At 38.2% G+C, this 19,570-nt stretch overlaps 1 protein-coding gene across 6 annotated transcripts in view; it reads right to left on the bottom strand.

Moving 5' to 3' along the window:
- The window catches only part of CTBP1 (C-terminal binding protein 1), a 254,878-nt gene that overhangs the window by 24,400 nt on the left and 210,908 nt on the right, over window positions 1-19,570 (bottom strand). For 4 of the 6 annotated variants that reach the window (XM_082052083.1, XM_082052082.1, XM_082052081.1 and 1 more), the window contains 2 exons: window positions 13,194-13,348; window positions 1,073-1,217 (listed from right to left, as the gene is read on the bottom strand). In XM_082052083.1, the coding sequence (XP_081908209.1) occupies window positions 1,073-1,217; window positions 13,194-13,348 (300 nt within the window). Of the gene's footprint in view, window positions 1-1,072; window positions 1,218-13,193; window positions 13,349-16,708; window positions 16,926-18,282; window positions 18,378-19,570 lie in introns of all 6 variants that reach the window. The other 2 variants (XM_082052084.1, XM_082052085.1) reach the window with 2 other exon arrangements.

Here is a 19,570-nt window from a genome sequence, read left to right as displayed (position 1 = left end):
ATGATTAGGAATGTGGCCATTTAGCATTTCATATGAATGACAATTTCCCAAATCTGCTGTACTCCGCCTTGAAGCATTAATGTGGATGTATTTAAATTATAAACTTGGATTACAATCCAGCATGAAGACTTGCAGAAACAGCCAATAAACCTGCCAAGATCTTCCTGTTACCAGGGATTCCCCGCACAAACCAGACTTCTGACTGCTTGGGGCCTTTGAGCTGGAACTAGGTTTTGGTTTTTGATCCAGATTTTACCCTAGGCCAATCTCTACATATATAGAGAGGTTTTCTGGGCTTCAGGACACACGTGCTGAATGGTGGCACTAGTTACAATATGTAGGAATGCAGCACTGTCACATTAAAATAAATGTTTCCAAGATCTTCGCAGAGCATAATGAGAAACATACTTGGTGACCTCAATCTTAGAAATGAAGAATACACAGACATTTATTCCAAGTGGTAGTTTGACCTGTAGATTATAGGTAAGAGATGGTTTACCTTTAAGTAAGAAAAGTACAAACCAGACTGTTGCTTTTTTTACAGTGAAACACTAAGCACCATCTCTGCATGGTTCCAGTATCTGAATTTATTCTGAAGCAGCTACAACTAAATATCCTATAAAATCCATATTTCTGTTTTATGGAGTGGTTTAGTACTAAATCTCATGCATCATAAATAAGTCTCAGACAGTTGATAATGATCTCATTTTTTATTCAAACAGAAGGAGTATGCTATAGTGATGGAATTATATTTTGTGATTGGATTACAGCAGTAGTAGTTAAAATATACAACTGGGGTAAAAAAGAAAGAGATGAAAAATTATGGCCCTACTCCATGGATTAATATTGAACAGGCAGATTGTCATCCTGTCACAAAGCTATTAATATTATCACTTAATTAACTAATGACAGTATCTCCATAACGACTTTTAAACACCTCGATGAGAAAATTATACAACTTACATACTATGTTAGTATAAATTCCACACAAAACATTAATGCAAAGACTTGGATGCTATCAGGTTTCTGAAGGCAAGTAAAAGATGTAAAATAATGTCTTTGATAGTCATACCTAAATCTCCAGCAGATTTGATGTCAATATTATCAAAACCACTGCCAATTCGGACGATTATTCGAAGTGCTTTAAATTTCTCCAGGTCTTCTCGTGTTAAAGTGATAGTGTGATACATCAGTGCACCCACTGCTTCATTTAGTACCTATAAAATGGAAGAAAATAATTTATTTTTTTAATAGGACCTCAGGTTAATCACTTATACATATTTTCAGGTATAAAAAGACTGTATAAGCATTAAATCCAGGTCTTTTGTTTTAAAGGTTATTTCTTCAAATATCTTCCAGGCTCTTGTTAGTCTTCGTCTGATGTAACCATTCCAGCGTGATGACATTAGCTTTAAAAGAACTAAGTGACCTATATTTGTGTTCTTATTAAGAGGGAAAACTCTTCTAATTTCACAGGAGATGCTCTGCAATATTTCACCCTAAATACAAGCATCGCCAGACTGCACCTGCAGATGAAACACAACATGGGAGCGAGCATTCCCTTTACACAGGCAATATTTTTATGCTCTGGCAGCCGACATTCCGGTTTGAATGGAGTCACAGAGCAACATCTCTTCACCCCACACGCAGTGGTACGAGCGCTCACTGCGCTGTTGAACCACTCAGTACCTGAATAGAAAACATTCAGCGATCATTACAAAACCCTCAGACAACAGCGACTGAAATCTGATGATTCATATAAAAAGACAAAGTGTTTGTCCCTTAGTTTATTGGTACTGCAATTGTCTAGGCTCGCACTGATGGAAAACTGGATGTCGTATGAATTGGTTCAACTGAGATGCTCAACTAGGCATCATCCAGAAAAAACAGCGTCTCTAAGAAATAACAAGTTGTACCAAAGCAACACTGTTACAAAAGGAAAAACAACAAAACAAACCCTTGTGAGAGAGAAAGAGCCAAAATAGCAAAAATAAACTGACAGGATCTGAAAGGTCTAAATATCTTTCAAATTATGTCAGAGTCCACCCAGCCTACCCAAAAGAGGTTAAGAGGACGGGGTGTGGAGAGAACCCAGCAGTTTTGAATTCTGCTGCCAAACAAGCCGTGATGCTGCACCCCACACAGTTGAGCCGAGTTTATTGTTCAGAAAGCAGAAAATATTTTCCTCTATATGCAAACTGTATGATTTCACTTCTTCAAAACACTGTGTTTCCACCTTCAAGGCACTACTTAACATCCAAATCGTTCTATGGGACACAAAACAAGCACAACTCATTTCAACATCTAAGCTGGCTGTGATGACTTCAAGAGGTTCCCATGACTTCACATGAAAGTTCTGCGGAGACTCTAAATTTCTTATTCAACAGACTTTAAGTACATGTACAGATTCTGTCATCTGAGTTATTTCTGCTCATACGAGCATTTTCGAGGGTACTGAAAGATCAGTAACAATAATTGGCATCAACGTATTGCATTGTAGCAAACCAGTCCCAGGCACAGAGGACTGCAACTGTTGGAACCCAAGATCTACGGCAGTAATTTTTAAACTTAAAATACACAAAGAAACATTTTAAAAGAAAAATAAACTCCATAAAAATGAAAGGAAACCTTACTGAATACTTCACAAAATAATTTATACTATTTCACAAGGTGTTTCTGGACTGGAGACCCCAGTTCTAAGCCAGATAAAGACCAGAACCCTTTGAGTAGAATTTGGATTTACTTGTAAGAACTGCAAAAAAAAAAAAAAAATAGAAATTAATCATCCTTAAAGAATGTGGCTACAACCTAATTCAAAGAACAGCTGTGGGCTCTGATCTTCTAAACAATTAAACACACACAAAACTCCTTGATTCTAATGGTAGTAACAATTCCTTTGGAGATTACATCTAGCAGTCACCAATCAGAAAAACTGCGCTCTTCAAAACCTGTTTCTTTGAGCTGTTATGTAGGGTTAAAAACAAAACAAAACAAAACTTTATTGGTTTTGCTTCTATAGCAACATTACAGTCAGTCTACAGAAGAAACAGTCCCTCTTATAACCTCATCGCCCAACTAAAATGCTCTTAGGTTTTGTCCTGTTCCATTCCTAAAAGAAGATTTTCCAAAATCTCACAGCTCCAACGATATGGAAGCTACTTCTAATTTCCAGCCTCAACTCATTCACTACCTAGTTTGTACCAATTTGTTCTGGCACCACTGTTGCCCTTTTTAAACCATACCTTCCATCCTTGGTGTTCATAATCCAAATGTATTTTTAATTAATGATCATATCCCTCTCAGCATTTGCCTGACCAGACTTCACAAGCCTAGTCCTTCTAGTCTGGTCTAGGATGATGTCCTTCCACCCCCTTGATCAGTCTAACACTTTCCCACTGCTGTTAAAGAAGTCTAAGGTAGATGAGGTTCTCATGGACATGGTCTAGAGGTGGACTTGGCAGGTTAATGGTTGGACTTAAGGATCTTAAGGGTCACTTCCAGCTAAAATGATCCAGTGATTCTGTGCACTCTTGTGCGGGTGATCACAACGGCAGCCACTGTGCTACTAAAGGTCTCCCCAGTGTGTAACACCAACACTACCAGCGTCAGCAGCTTTCTATGTACTGGAAATCTCATGAAGTCTCATACGATGTGCGACACTTCGCGTGACCACTGTCGCACCGCCAGCTGATCCCTTGACTAACGCGTAAATCTTATTCCTTCTCCCTAAAGGATGTGTTTCTGACACTTCTTCCTCTGGGTCACAACATTTGTTACTTCAAGCCTCAAGCTCCTCAAATTCTTTAGGATATCCTGGTCCTCTTCAATCAGCCATGTCCTCTCTTCTGAGCTTCATTCCATACATCTCCTCTGTTCCTGCCAGGTTTACTCTACACGGTCGTGATGCAGAAGAAAACATCCTCTGTTTAGTTGTAAGAAGGGCAAAACCTGAAGTAGCTCAGAGCTCACAATGACCCACCTGAGGCTCATGTCACAGCCAGACCCTTGTTTCCCTCTTCTCCAAGACTGGAAAAGGCTAATGTTGTGTGGTTTTAGATGTGCAAACAAAAAGCGGCTACTACGTTAAGGACTGCATTAATCGGAGCTAAAGGACAGCTTAAGTAGCTCAGACATTTGTGTTTTAAAATCACATTATTTCATTTAGGAAGCAGCTTTTCACTTCACAGTCATGCATATTTTATTAACCCAGCCAGTCAAGACTGTAATTCAGACTCTAAGAGCACTGATCTGGACCCATTATGCTACATTTTTGGGTCCATCTCAGTTATGGTCTGGCACTAGGAGGAGACAGAAAAATACTGGAGAGCCTGGGAATGTGTTCCATGAAAGGAAAAATATTTCTCAGCTGTGGCTGAATGCTGACACTGGTCATTTCCACAGGCAGTTATTTACCTATTGTATGGGATATGGAACAAACAGATGCAAATGAAAAATCTTTTTGAATTTTCTTTTCAGTGTTTGAGCCTCTTCTAGGATTATGGACCAGTTAGCAAGGAAATGCACTGCCAAAAACGTAATCTTCTGTGACTATGTATTATTTCACATTAATTTGATAATTAAATTATGTTACTGCTTTCTGCAACTGGCCAAAAAGACAAAATTATAGCAGAAAATCTGAGGTTCAAAACATTCATCACTGATGACTGTTAATAATGCCGCTTACAGATTAAAAATATTAATAGTGCAAGTTTCTGTATTTTGGAATTATTCATATAAAGCATATTCTCATACATTAAAAGCACACAAGCAACTCTGACAAGCTTGTCAATGACTAAAATCAAAACTTGAACTAAAACCAAGTGTAACACATGAAATCAAAATCCATCATAAATGTGAGCAGTTCTGGAAAATGAAATCATCTTTAGAAGAAATAACTGCATAAGAGTAATTTACTGATCCCTTACAGAAACACACCCAGTGGTGGACGCATGAGAGAAACAGGGAATATCATAGATTCATAGAATGTCCTGAGTTGGAAGGGGCCCACAAGGACCATCGAAGTCCAGCTCCTGTCCCTGCATGTGACAACCCCACAGTTCACACCATGTGCCTGAGGGTGTTGTCCAGTCTCTTCTTGAACACTGTCAGGCTTGGGGCCATGACACCTCCCTGGGGACCCTGTTCCAGTGTCCAGCACCTCTCGGTGAAGAACTTTTATCTGATGTCCAACCTAAACCTCCCCTGGCACATCTTCCTACCTTTCCCTTGGGTTCTGTCATGGATTGCTAAAGAGTAGTAAATATATGCATTTTAAAAATCATTTTCTTTAATGAACTTGATTGATACAACATTCACCAAATCCTAGTTCAATTTTATTGCAAAGAGATCAACTCTTGTAATTTGAGTGAGATAACATTCAACGAGCAAGCTAGAAATTTCAGATGAGCCCACGTACATGGCAATCAGATGAGGAAAGGCAAGAGGCAAAATCTGAGAGAATAAGCAGAGTTTGCTGCATACCGTCACCAGCCACTCCTGTTCTCATTAGGCTACACTTGGGCTTTTGAAGAAGAAAGGATCTGAGATAAAAAGTTGAAACAAAGGGCACAAGCTGGCTTCCTTCTGTTACCAAATTATTATGTGGCCCCTCTGCATAATTTGAATACATTCAGACTTACTTCCAGGCGAAGCTACAGCCCACTGCTTGCTGAAAGCCTTTTTCATACCCTCCTCAACGAGGTGACATCCCTTCCCATCACAACTGCTCAGACTGGTCTTTCTGCACCAGCTCCTGTAGCCATCATGCCAACCATCACATAGTCACTGTGATACACGCGCCTCACATTATTTGTGGAAAAACTCTTAGCATCTTGTTTATTTTTACAAAAAAGCATAAACATATGATAACATGATAAGTACAGAACAACAAGGCCTCCTCTTTGGTCATCTAAACATACACTATTATATTTTACTATGAGAGATTAATCTCAGAGGCTTCCAAATCAAATCTAGAGTACAGCAACACAACGTAGTATGTAAAATGCCAAACTACTTCAATGCAGAGACAGAACATTTATAAATTACATATTGCATATGACAGTATTGCATTTTAAAAAAAATATTTCTAGAAAATCATCACTAGAAAGCGCCACACTTCATCTGGTTCTAGCAACTACAGGGTATTACATTTCTTGCACTTGGGAGCTTGATGTGTCATCTCAAAAAAAAAAAAATGTTCCAGTATCATCAACAGACTTGAGATATTTTGCATATTGGATTAGAGGGAAAAAAAAAATGTACTTTACCTGAACTGAGCATTATTTGACTTGCAAGAAGCAGCTACACAACGAATCTGCAATCAACAGCCAGGAACGCTGCTGCAGAATGTAGCTGCTCTCAAAGCCTCAATACAACATTACAGAGGGTCTATGTGAAACTAATGGCGTTAAAACTCAAAAGCCAGTGTGTTCAACGGGTATTTAATAGGAATCCAAACCTCTGCTAGTTTGTGCTGCTCTTTATGAGCTCCTGTTTCTCTTTACAGGACTATCAGCTCCACATTAGGTTCCCAGGATCTGCAGTGCTGTCAGTAACCTGCCCATTTGATGATACGCACTTTATTCAGCCAGGATACTGTCTAATGTAGACCTTAAATATTAATACTTAGGTTTATACTGTACATAGATACAAAAAGTATAAACATTTGACACAAACAGAAACAAAACCTCCTTGTACGGTTCCCAAAAAAACACTCTAAAAACCATATACACACACACACACTGGATAGCCTACATACCTACACACAGGACATGTAATTGTGTATTTCTAGCTTTATTATTACACACTGTTGGAAAATATATACACACGATTCTACATATAACCTGCGTACCCTATAGCAAACTTCCTTTTAAAAACTATATTAACTGTCTTTCAAGCCAGGACTTACTGAGGATTATATGCAGTAGTTTCCTGACAGAAGTCCATTTCAGAATATAGACTCTGAAAACAATTTTACTAAATAAGAGACTTTAAATGAAAAATCTTTGTTTTTAACAGCAGTTCTGTGTGTCAACTTGCACGGTCTATTAACGAGGCAGAATTACGTACCATTCCAGCTCAAGGTGCTATGACGGATTCAATAACTGAAGGCTCATTGTGCCGTGAAAGTCACTGATGACAATGCAGCAACCCACGCAACTCTGTCTCAAAAAACCTGTTAATAATCACCAGCAATTTTCAAGCCTCAAAGATCCTTAGTAACACCTGGTAGTGGGAAATAAAGTAAAAAGCTTGTTGATAACCACAAATGTTAGACCCTAATGTGTCTGTATGACTGATCCACGGTGCTTCCAGGGTACAGCAGCACTCCCAGTCTGGTTTTTAAAGGGTACCAGTTCTGAGGAGACACTGTATGTTAACTACTTGGATGTATAATGAGGTGCAGTAAAAGCATTTAGGGTTTCCTTTTGTAAAGTCATAAGGAAACTTATCCAAGGCTCATTCAAACACTTCAGTAAAATTACGAGGTTTTGGATGAGCCCTGAGGCAACAACTTATTCCCAAGTACATACTACTGTTTAAAACAAGGCAGCTTCCTTTCAATCTATATTCTTTGAGAATTTAATTTTGATGGAAAACTAAAATGCTGCAACTGCATGATGAGTATAAACAGCACTGATGATATAAATGCAAGATTGCAGCTTTACTCCTAAACAAAGAAGAATCTGAAGCTGGAAGAATTATCTTACTTAACCATTGATATAATAGCAACAAATCAAAGCCTCAGCTGAACAACAGCACCATTCTTGATTTGTTTGTATCAGTTTCAAAAAACATTTGTTGCACTAGAAAAGGTCTTCAGCTCTTCTTTCAAGCAGTCCTCAATAAAACTGCAATGACTTGAAATGTTTCTACGTTTAATTCCTATATAAACGTGTGATTGGAAAAATTTCGAGTCCTACACAGCTGAATAGGAACTCTTTTTTTAACTAAAAATATGGACATGTAGTATTCCTGTGAAGATTAACTTATTTTGTGCTTTCATAACAAGAGTCAAAGGATCCAATACATTCTAACTTAACCCAATCACTTGTAAGGCCAGAGCACAGGTTTACCAGACAGATACTCTGCTGAAAACGGGAAACTATCCCATTCTCTTTCATGTTCTGGTAAACTGGGTATCTGTATAAAGCAGCAAATCCAGTCAAAAACACACACATTTTTGTCTTCTAGCCCATTTGAAACAAGATGTAAGAAGCCAAATAAGTACACAGAAAAAAAAAAACCATACACAACTTCAAACAAACTCTCGACTTCTGCCTAGCCTGTGAGTTTTAATTATAGACCATCCCTAATCAGCTGTGCTTCTTGGCTTTTTCCTTTGGGTTTGCAAGGATCACTTCATTTTCTCTCTGCCTGGCCAAGATGTCTATTACCAGATCCTGCGTATGATGTTTACATTCAGTGTGCTCCGTGTTACAGAATATACAGAAGTCAGGAAGCCTGAAGAGTAGGGAATTTGAACTCCAAAAACCTTCGGCAGCACAAAGACCTGAAGGCTGTGCTGGAGTCAGTGATGAAGGTACAAAAGCGGAAGGAAGGAGCAATACTGAAGGAATCAGAAGTACTGGGTAGGGTGCCAAGGGGCCAGGAAAAAGCAGAAAACTGTGAATAGCACTGAAAAGAAAAGGCTTTGGGGAAAAAAAGAGGGGGAAAAGACCTAAGACGAAAAACTGTAATTCAACCTAGAATGAGGATGGAAGTAAGCAAATTTTTTTTGTATGAACACCTATATTTTTGGCAGAACAAACCAAAACACCATGTACATTTGGAGGCGGTCTGCAATGGTTACTGAAAAGACTGATTTACACACAATTAACCGTAAGATAAAAAATATTTAAACACGGTAACTTGTATTGACAGTAACGTGATCTCTAAGAAAGAAATTTAACCACCAAAATCTTAAAGTAATTTTCACCCTAAATGACACAAGTTTCCTGACAGGATGCAGTGAACTTAGTTTGACAAACGTAATGCTCAACTTCACACAGCCATGTATAACATCTACACTAAAACAGGCCTGAGGAGTCAAAGCACAAACATACACATTGCAGCCTTTCAGACTGGCTTGAAAACAAACCAGTTTTTCTAGGGCATAAGAAAATTGCTACAGAACTGCAACTTGTGCATTAACCAATTTGGAGAACACTTTATTTAATGAGCATACACAATAAGGTATAAGCAGGACGTCAGCAAATGGTTCTGACCCTGTATACAAGTGGCATTCATATAATAATTTCTTCTCCTTTCTGTATGTGTTAAAATCAGCATCAGCAACAAATTCCACCTCAAATTTCCCAGCCTGCCTCCTGCAACTTCAGACCACCTAAATATCTATTTCTCTGCTATCCTATCAAATTTGGTGTCTCCTCTTAAAGACAGGACACATATGAAAGAAAGAAATCCAATTCTACCTTCTGCTTTCAGCAAGCTCATCTCAACACTAAACCTTTTCCTGATTTTTCAGTCATCTTTTATAATGGGGACCAGCCTCTTGCAAATTAACATCCATTATCAAAATGTGTATTTTAATTAACAGGACAACATCACTTGGTATGGCCAGGAATGTGCATTCATAAATACATGAATATTTTAGATGCTGCTTTAAATATGTGACATCTAAAAGTAAAATTTCCCTTGAAAACAATTTTGTATTTAGTAAAGCCCCATTCCCAAATAAGGTATTACACAAGCAGTACTAAAATACGGATGTTTCCCTACTATAACTGAAAAGGTATGTGGAAAACAGACATTCTTCACTGGAGATGAACAATGGAAATGAACACTTTTCACATGGAAGTGAATGGTGCTCAGCACTTCATAAAACTGATCAGCCAACCTATGTTACAGTAATACAACAAGATAACAAATTAAGGTCTGTAACTTTTTTTTCCAGAAATGTATTACCTGGTAGAACAGCAGTGCTTTGCAAACCCAACTTGTTTAGGACTGCACCACCATTTGGATTAGTGAAAAATATGTATTATGGCAACGTACTGGTAGCCAGTAAAAGTATATTTTCCAGATGTATTACTTAGCTCATTAAGAATGAATTATTTTGATATAATAAAAACCAAAGGATGCAAGCTTTAGTATCACCAGCTAAATACACACACTCTTGTGAAGATCAACAACAGATTACCTCTGTCACTCAGCAGTTATTTAAATGCTTTTCTGAAGCTACAATTACAGATACACAGACTGACTCTCAGCCTCGAGATCTGCAAAGTTCATTTACCGCACCTCACTGATAACACAGAACACTGTGTGTTGCTAAAGCAAAGCATTTGTGTCACACAGGAATTCCCCAGTCTTTACATATCAGACATAAATTATGTTTATTTCAGTAAGCAAATCATAAAACTACTCAGGTGGTGCAGTTGCCAATGTTCACCTGAAGAGCCGACTGCTGTTATCTACTAAAAAAAGTGCAACAGCATTGATGTTACTTATTCTCTGCATGCTATTTAGTCCTTGTAAAAGGAATCCAGCTATTTCGTGTATTGAGCTTCTGGTAGCGGTGTGAGATAGGAAAACTGTAAGATAAAAGCAACTTTTCTACATAATTCAAATAAATACTCCAAAATAAGGCATTATATCACATATTAGCTTTTGATATGTAAAAAGATAAAAGGGAAGTGAGAGAAAAAAGCCTGGGTTGAGTATTTCTCCAATTTATAAAAAATAAAGTGTAATACTTATGATTGTCTTTGAACTTTACTTTTTAAAAATTATTATTAAAAAATAAACAAACAAAAAAACCCCACCCCAAAACTGTATCCGTTTCTATGAATCTCCAGTTACCAATGAAGATGGAGAAGTTTTCACATCTTTGCCTTTGTTCTCATGTTAGTTACTGTTTGGTTCTCATTCACTGCCACAACATTGATGAGTCTTTACTGGATGCACAGCAAAAACACTGGTCTTTTTCAACACGTTAAAGAGAAGGTTGAAATTAGCTTTACATTTTGGTAAAATCCTTCTGTTTCAAAATACAATGTCACAGCAAACTAGAAGTTCAGGTTTTTATGCAATCCCACTGACGATCCACTGTGAAGATGGTCTTCTATATGACAGTATAAACACATTAAAAAACCCCATGAGATCAGAACTGTAATACAGTCAACTCAATCCAGCCTATATTTCAAGAATCATCTAAGAAGTCTAGTTTCAACTATCCTGTGAGAAAAAACTAGTGAACAGAGAAAAAGGGTGTTTGGAATGCAGATTATTTCCTAGTAGGAATTATTTTTTTTCCATTTTCCTATTCACATTAGAATTTTATTCTATCTAAAACGCAGCTCAACAAAACAAGGTAGTGACATTAAGCCAGTACTGATGCAGCAGAAAAAGACCTTAAATATCATTCTTGGCAGAAGCTTATTCTTGTGCTGAGAGGTAAGAGAGGAAACCTGAAAGTCTGCAGAGATATCGACCAAGGATCTATAGACAGGACTTCAAGAGCGGGGACTCATGTCTGGTGTTTGCCTGAACCATGAGAATCGGCAGTTCCAGTTCACTGTGTTGATACAGCACAATACTTTAGCCTTCTCTTTATTTCCTAAAAAGAGATAAAACCAACCATAACCCAAAACACACACAGAACCCCCCTACTACCTACCACTTACACAATTTGGAAGTTTTAACAACAAAAATTATTTTTGCAGAAAAGAAATAATTTTCTTAAGAAATAAGAAGTAGAATAGTTGGTTGATGGATTCTCACCAGGAAGGTGTTAACATGAAGTGGCCTACAGAAGATGGGATTGATTTACCTGATAACAAAAGTTAGTATTGGTATTATTTTCAAGTAGCTGCCTTTGTAAGAATGCATTTACAGAAAAGATTAAATCTTTCATCATAGACAGAGACTTTATAATGCTTAACACTGCTATATATTACAAGAACATAAAAAGTAAATAAACAATTTAAACAGTTGAGAATTCAAAATAATGAAAAGCTTCTGAAAACCTGACATGAGCCCAAGAGCTGCTATTTAGCGCAAGACAAGTCTAACAAGGTATCAGTAGAGAAACACAAATACTGATGCAATTCAGTTTGGTTGACACAACTCTAACTCCATAATCACACTTGCTAGTACCATATGCACAAAACTGGATACAGACAGTGACCTAACAAGCCTTTATGATAATACCTGGATCTGTAGTCGTCTATCCCGATCTTTGCTGGAGAACAAGAAAATAAATTCCCACAAAGGGTCCCCCGATTGCCCTCCCCTGCACTTGGCTCCTCCCCTGCTGTCATATTTATTACATTTTTTACCTCTATAGGAGCTGCAAGGCTGGTTTCATCTTTTATCAGGTGAAAGAATATTTGGCATACGAAGCTTACTCTGCTAGCCAACAACTTCACCAAAATTAATTCCACCTCTACAGAAATATGGATGTGAAAATGCTCTATTGCTGTCAAGACAGCAGAAAGGATTTGAGGTGGATATGAGGCCTTCATGCTGAGAAGAAGTTTTGAAAGAGAAAAATGTAGGCGTCTGGGCCAGCTGGCTCCCTCAGCTATCATCACAAAAAATGGGTTTCCCTCTAAGTAAATGAGGAAACCTTTGACAACAGTAAGAACCACTGGTTGTTGTAGAGCTCCCAAACCACCACTGTGGGTGTGAACTTCTGGAATACCACACAGTTAAAACACATTTTTAAATTAATTTACCAGATACACTTTGGGTTAGCATTTATTTTGAAACTCTCCTGCGGTGGCAATTCTCCGTGTACAAGGCCTCCTAACCTGGTTTGCACAATTCCTTGGCTAAACAGAGAAGTCTGAAACCTCTCCACATGGCCAATCCAACGCCGAGATCTGACTTTCCAGCTGAAGGCTGAGCAACAGTGTTTCCGAGAAGCGTTTCAAAATACCATGTAATAATGCAGTTTTCCCAGAGGTAACTCTCTCCATGAATCTAATTCAGTAGGTAAGCATATGGACAACATCCAGAGAAAGATACATCGCACAAAAGCGCATTTCAACACAGATACTTTCATCTTTGTTTCATCACAATGACCAGTAACTCACTCACTAAGGTAATCAACCATTAGCTAAGATGTAATAGCTAAACACATTGTCATGGCTAACACAACACTGTCTCTGTTCATAATCTTTAATGTCTGTTTCCTAAAATATTTGAATTATACCTGTAAATATTACCTTTTCATGAATTTCTTGTGTAGACTGAGCATCACAAAACGCCACTGTGGCTACATCCTTCAGAATAGGCATTTCTACTGTACAATCCCTGCCATCCAGCAAAGCTACCAAAGGGCGCGGGTGCATGGGCCCATTCATGATCGGAGGTCGAATGCCTACAAAGAAACAGAGAAGACTTGTTACTCATGCCACACAAATGTAATTTACAAACATAGGTTATAGCTAGTCTGTTTGTTCTGATGGCAGAAAAGGATTTCAAGGACTGAAGCTAGTAAATCGGGAACGAGTTTATCATTAGCAATCAACCAAACACAGAAGACCTAAAAAAAAATGCCATGGAGGCTCAGAATGCTGAGCAGTGCAAGAGGGATAAAACCACTACGGGAAAAAAAAAAAAAAATATATATATATTTTTAAAGAGACATCCTTACTGCATTAGTAAGAAGTGTCTGTGCAATCTTAGCCAAGGCTTATGTTTTGATTGGATTCCACACCTTTGTGAGCTCTAGACAGAGTGACAAATAGCTTGTCCAGGCTTGTAGGAGTGTAGCTTATGGAATATCATAAGCCAGTCAGTGAGGATTTCAGTATTCAATTTACATACACAATGATGCTCTGCTGAAACTAAAACTTAACTGGAAAAAAGCCTACAACAGCAACATTTTGAATTTACTGTCCAAGTGTACAGGCTAAACTGCTGATCTATGTAGGTCTGCTTAGACTTAAAAGTTTTACAAAACTATTCTGTCCAGCTCAGACAAACAAACACATCATACTTAATTCACAATTGAAAACTCTTACAAAATATGAACAAAATGTCCCTCCCTAAACCAACATCATGCTTGGAATATTGCAGAGTGACCAAAAAATACATTTTAGATATCTGGCGGAAGGAAAAATCAGTTGGAAGTGCAGACTTAATTTATATCCTCTTTATGGAGTCTTAAAATGAAAAGTAACCCTTATAACAAGATACTTAGCATGTTTTTAACAGTATAGATGCTATAAATACACAAAAGTACTCAAGGGAATAATATTAAACCATTACATTTACACTAAAGTAGTTAAGCGTGGGTGGAAAAAAAGGGACTTCCTGAAGAGATAAGGAAAAGCAAAACAAAGAAAAAAAGTACATGATTTTTTTCCTCTTTTCAAATACATAGTTTTAAACACTGCAAAGTGAAGCAGGCTAGATATTTCTTGTATGCAAATTTCAACGTTTTTGGTGCAGCGTGAATTTTAAAACATTGCTTATTGCTTGATAATACAAGTTAGTCCAGCACTAATGTAAAAGACTGGGCTACCTTCTGTAAGAAATCCCTGCATTTCAAGTCCCAGCCTATGTCAGAAAGCAAGCTCTGAAAGACCGTCATCTGCATTTAAGTGGATGGGAAATCCCAGCTGTGCAAGATAGCTGGTGAACAAAAACAGCTGCTGGGAAAAGAGACATTCACAAGAGATGCAGCATATACCTTCCCCACCTGGACCAAGCTCAGGTCTGGGGCCAAAGAAATACAGCTGAGGAGACTCTCACCCTCCTGGTCTCAGCCGTCCAGCCTTCACCTGATAAATGTCACATCCATCTCTAAGTCAGGGTGATGGCCAAGCCCTCCTGCAATCGGGCATTTAAGTTCTTTACCTATTCAAACAGTTCACTATATTTGAAGACCAAAGCAGAGTCACTACATTTGGTTCTTTTTTGTTCTAGTCCCAGCATCTCCCAACAAGTGATGGTGACAATGGACTGACCCTGCAGCTCTCTCGCCACAGCAGACCGGAAAAGTATTCAAAGATTTCCATGGGTACAACATCCATGAAAACTATTCACTCTCTTAAAACCATCAATTCCTAACCTCTGAGATAGACATGCTGAGAAATACTTGTGGCACACAGATTCTTTCAGTAATTAAATGGAAGCCGCCTTAATACGATTTTTAAAAATCATGCACCTTCCTAACTTGCAACTGTTACCTGTTTGAACCAGAAATGGCCACATAACCCTCATAGTCATTTTTAGTAAATAAACCACACACTTATAATGTGGTACAGGACACAAATGCTATATGAATACACAATACAAAGCTACATAGTTATGCAGAGAATAACTACTATCCTTTAATGGGAACTGAACTATAAAACCCCACATTAAATTTACTTAGGAACACCCTAAAATAAAGCATGCTTTAGACTCATTCATGTTTCTTTCAAAATAGTATATGTAATAGCATTAGTAAAATGCAATTATGCCTTGAAGCAAATGTAAAAATGACATTGCAAGTCCTATTCATATTTCATAGAATAACCGTGCTCATTTTTGCTACTGAAATGTTTTGGTCATTGTCTTAATAGTCAGTCCAGCAAAGTCAGGATTTTAACACGTCTGAATTCTAGCTAAACTAAAATTTAAAAAAAAAAGAAAAAAACAAAACAACAAAAACACAACAAACCCAGAACTTCGATACTAAAATTGTTGAAGATGAATGAGGACAAATATGGCACAGATTATTCCCTCAGTGTGACAACTAAAGCACCTCTGTCAACAGAAGAGCGCACAGTCCAAACAGATAACAGAACATGAGACTAAAACCTGCCACTTTTAAGAAACAGTTTTCTGACTAGAGTTATCTCAGAAAACCATGAAGCACAGTATCACAAAACACAACCCTCCAAAATACTGATTTATCTCAAATACATAAAGGTGTGGTCTGGTTTTCCCCTCATGCCAGTGTATCTATCGATTTCACCCCGGGTTCTCGTGTCTACTGTTGGTGCTATGGCATGGGCCAGATGGAGCCCCAAAGCACAGACAGTCAGAAGAACAACTAGAAGAATAAACCCTCCCCAAATCTCAGGCTTTAAATCCCCAGAACTCAAACACACCCAGTGACCTTGACCATGAAACCCCTACAAACCTTTGCTTACCAAAATCCTTTCTGAACTTCAGCATATTTCCTGTTGCACAATCTTTCTGCCTAAATACCGTATCACTGAATCGCAGACAATAACTCAACACTTATGTAAACTTACAGTAATTTAATCAGTGGCAGCCACTATTTAAAGTTCACATTTGGAAAGACACAGTTTCACTATGAATCAGAACCCTTTGAACAAAAAACTTCTTCTTCCCCCATTTAGATATGTTCTGCCTGTTTCTTATCTAGAAATGTCATACTGCACCATGTGTTTGGCTTTGCAGCAGACCCTTGGAGTGGCAGGATAAAGCAATGTGTATTTAAGAGCAGTATTTTCCCTGCCTGCATTAACAGTAAATCATGCAACCCAGTGCCAGAAAGGAATAACTGTAAACCGGTCAAAAGTGACATTCAACAACACAAATGTGAAACTAATTTAAAAAAATCATTTCACTTAGCTGGCTTATTGAAGTATATGGTATAGCATTTCACATAACACAGATAATAAAAATTATACCATCCACCCCCACACCCTAGAACTTGTGTTATGGGAAAACAATCTCAGTTTATCCTAACTTCAGACTTTCAGGAACCCCTACCAACCTGACATTTCTTAATCTGAGCTTGATTTCCAGGGTCATGAATTCGATTTCTCAATGCTTTACAATCTTCAGTATTCTGAGGCAAAATAGCAGCCTGTCATTCCATCCTCATTTCCATGTCTTTAATTTTTCTTGCAGCCTCCTGTAATCTTGAACCAAAGCTTTTAAACTTCTTATCCACTGCAACCTCTGTAGCCTGGATGGCGTTCAAATTTTTACTAAAAATTAAACACAAACAATACATTAAAACAACATTAAGGGTCTGACTGGTGCTCACAGAAGCCAGGAAACTCTAAAGTTAAAGCTTCTCACTGCATCTATACCCTTCCCCTTTTGCAGCTGGCTTTCCACCACGCCGGCTGCACTGTCGCCACAGCGGGGACAGCAGTGGAGGGTGACAGGGCGCAGGACTGCAGGTGACTGTGAATGGACGTACCTGGAACGGTCTGCACATGTTTTGCGCAGGTGAGGAAGGATCTGAGGACAGTGTGTGATCTCCACCACCACCCATGCTGAAGAGCCAAGTGCTCCAGCGAGTACCCCAGATGGAGTGAGAAGCCTTAACTCTGAGCTTGCTGGGGTTTTCTGGGGTGTAAGTCAGGCCCTTAAGGTTATCTAAATGTATTTTAAAAAAAACAACATTGTTTCCCCTGACAGCTCTAATCCAGTTATTAGTGGGGTGGGTTGGTTTGTTTGTTTGTTTTCCCTGCAATACGGAGATAATCTGGCAGGTGAAGCTCCTGCCCCACCAACAGCTACTGTGCCAGTGACTGCTGGAATTTTTCTAAAGCAGTACAAGGTATAATGTGCACACACAGACAGAGCAGTTACCCGCCACATACAGACTACAGAAGACTGCCGTTTCAGAAACAATTTGGACTAGCTGCCTTTTAATGAACTTATCACCCAGCTTTGTAACCAAAACTGCAGAGGGCAGCTCTTGAGTTATTTACCTCCATACCTCTGGCAGCACAGGGACTTACAAATTATCACACCAACCTCAGCATAAAATGTATTTTTTTTGAACTTTAAAGAAAAAAAAAGAGTCGTCCTTAAGCAGGCTAGTTTCCTCCCTCCTCCCAAATCCCAACTGCACCTCCTGTTGTTCCTGAAACAGAGATGCATCTCTGTGTGCCATGCTCCAAGGGGGACAGCTGAGGCCAAAACCATTTGACATCCTCACAACCGGAGGACAAAAAAGCTCTCCCTGACTAGCCTGTTATGATGTTTCAAAACGAAGGACCCAATTTGAAATCACTGTATCTTTAAAATGGGGTCCATCTTTTTGAAACACCCTGTATTTCGAACCTTTTGGGTTACGAATGGACAGTAACTGATCACATAGCACAAATAACAGAGACCTCGAAGCTGGCTGTGACTATCTGCTAACATTAGAAAACATAGCAAAAAGCAACAAGGTAAGCTATTTAACAATGTCATTTTTACTTTTTTTTTTTTTGTTTTGTTTCTGCTGATTAATATAACATCATTAGGTTCACGATTGTCTCTCATATAAAATGTACATGTTAAAAGTAAAGGACACTGTCAGGTTTGTAGGCCCCAAATTTGACCTACCTTTCATTTTCTTAAATCTGTTTGCAAAGTCCATGTATTTCTTTAAATGTGTTTTTCTTTTTTTTTTTTCAAAACAAATGCTTCAATCCTTTTTTCTGAAAAATACATCAATGCCAAAAAGCACAACACTTATCAGTAACCCTATAATGACAAACCAATACGCACATGAACCGGAGGGCAGCAGCCTGGAAAAGGACAGTTTTTGTTTCCACGTTTCTGTGGATTCCCGCAAGGGCAAAGATTAAAAAAGCAGGAAAACTCCCTTGACAATGTCCTTTTACAAAATGTCCTACAAAACTTCACTTACGCACTGTAGAACAAAGTGATTTAAGATTTTAACAAAACGCGAACTACTGAGAAATCTGATCAGTATTTACAAAAACAAGACATGAAAATGACAGGCTGGACATGCAACTGATTTACAATCTTGCGTATGTAACATGAGACTAATCCTGTATGGCATTTGCTTTAACTTTATATTCTTACCTCGGCTGCAAATTCAGTCAGAGCTGTCAGTTATTTACCATTAACCCTCAACAAAATTTACATGTTGGTTTTTTTTTAAATAAATGCTAATATTAATTCAAGAAAAGAACGAGTTGTCAAACAAACAAAAAATATCCCACTCATAACATGAACACAGAAGCTGTCATGAATTAGATTTGCCAATATGCACTATTAAAATTCCCAGAAATGACGTCCTTTAAAAACATATTTTAATGTCCCCGACAGTTCAAATTTCAGACTTTGTTTTGGGAGCCTCATTGTTTTGTGCACCATGACCTCAAGCAACATTTAGATTCAAGGTAGAGCAAAACTCTAAAAGCAGTCAAGTAGAAAAAGTTTAAAGTACAATGCAGGTGCACGGATCAGTAAAAAGGATGCATGCAAAGTGTGCTTACCAACCTTGACATTGAGCATATTCAGAACACGCAACACAAAAATCTCCTGATTCCACCAGAATCAGAGCCAAGACCTTTTGTCACCGCATTCAGTAAGAGCGGGATGCAATCTCCTATGATTTTGGATGTGGGATTGGGGGGGGCACAGGAGAGAATATTTTTAAATAAAGAACTCCAACAAGAGGTATGTACAAAAAGGAGACAGCTACCCTCAGAAGCCTGAATTACTCAGAAGATTAAATTTAATTTTGTTCTTTTCTCATTTAACGTACAAATTGTGCTTCCTAAGATTTTAGGAACCTGCTACAGGTCTTACTGAAATTAACAGGAACAATCCCAAGTTGATTTTCAAAGTAATAAGATCTGGACTTCACGGTATACATACA

Source organism: Streptopelia decaocto, assembly GCF_964273445.1.
Source record: "Streptopelia decaocto genome assembly, chromosome: 4".
Taxonomy (NCBI): domain Eukaryota; kingdom Metazoa; phylum Chordata; class Aves; order Columbiformes; family Columbidae; genus Streptopelia; species Streptopelia decaocto.
This window is presented reverse-complemented; position numbering and strand designations above follow the sequence as displayed.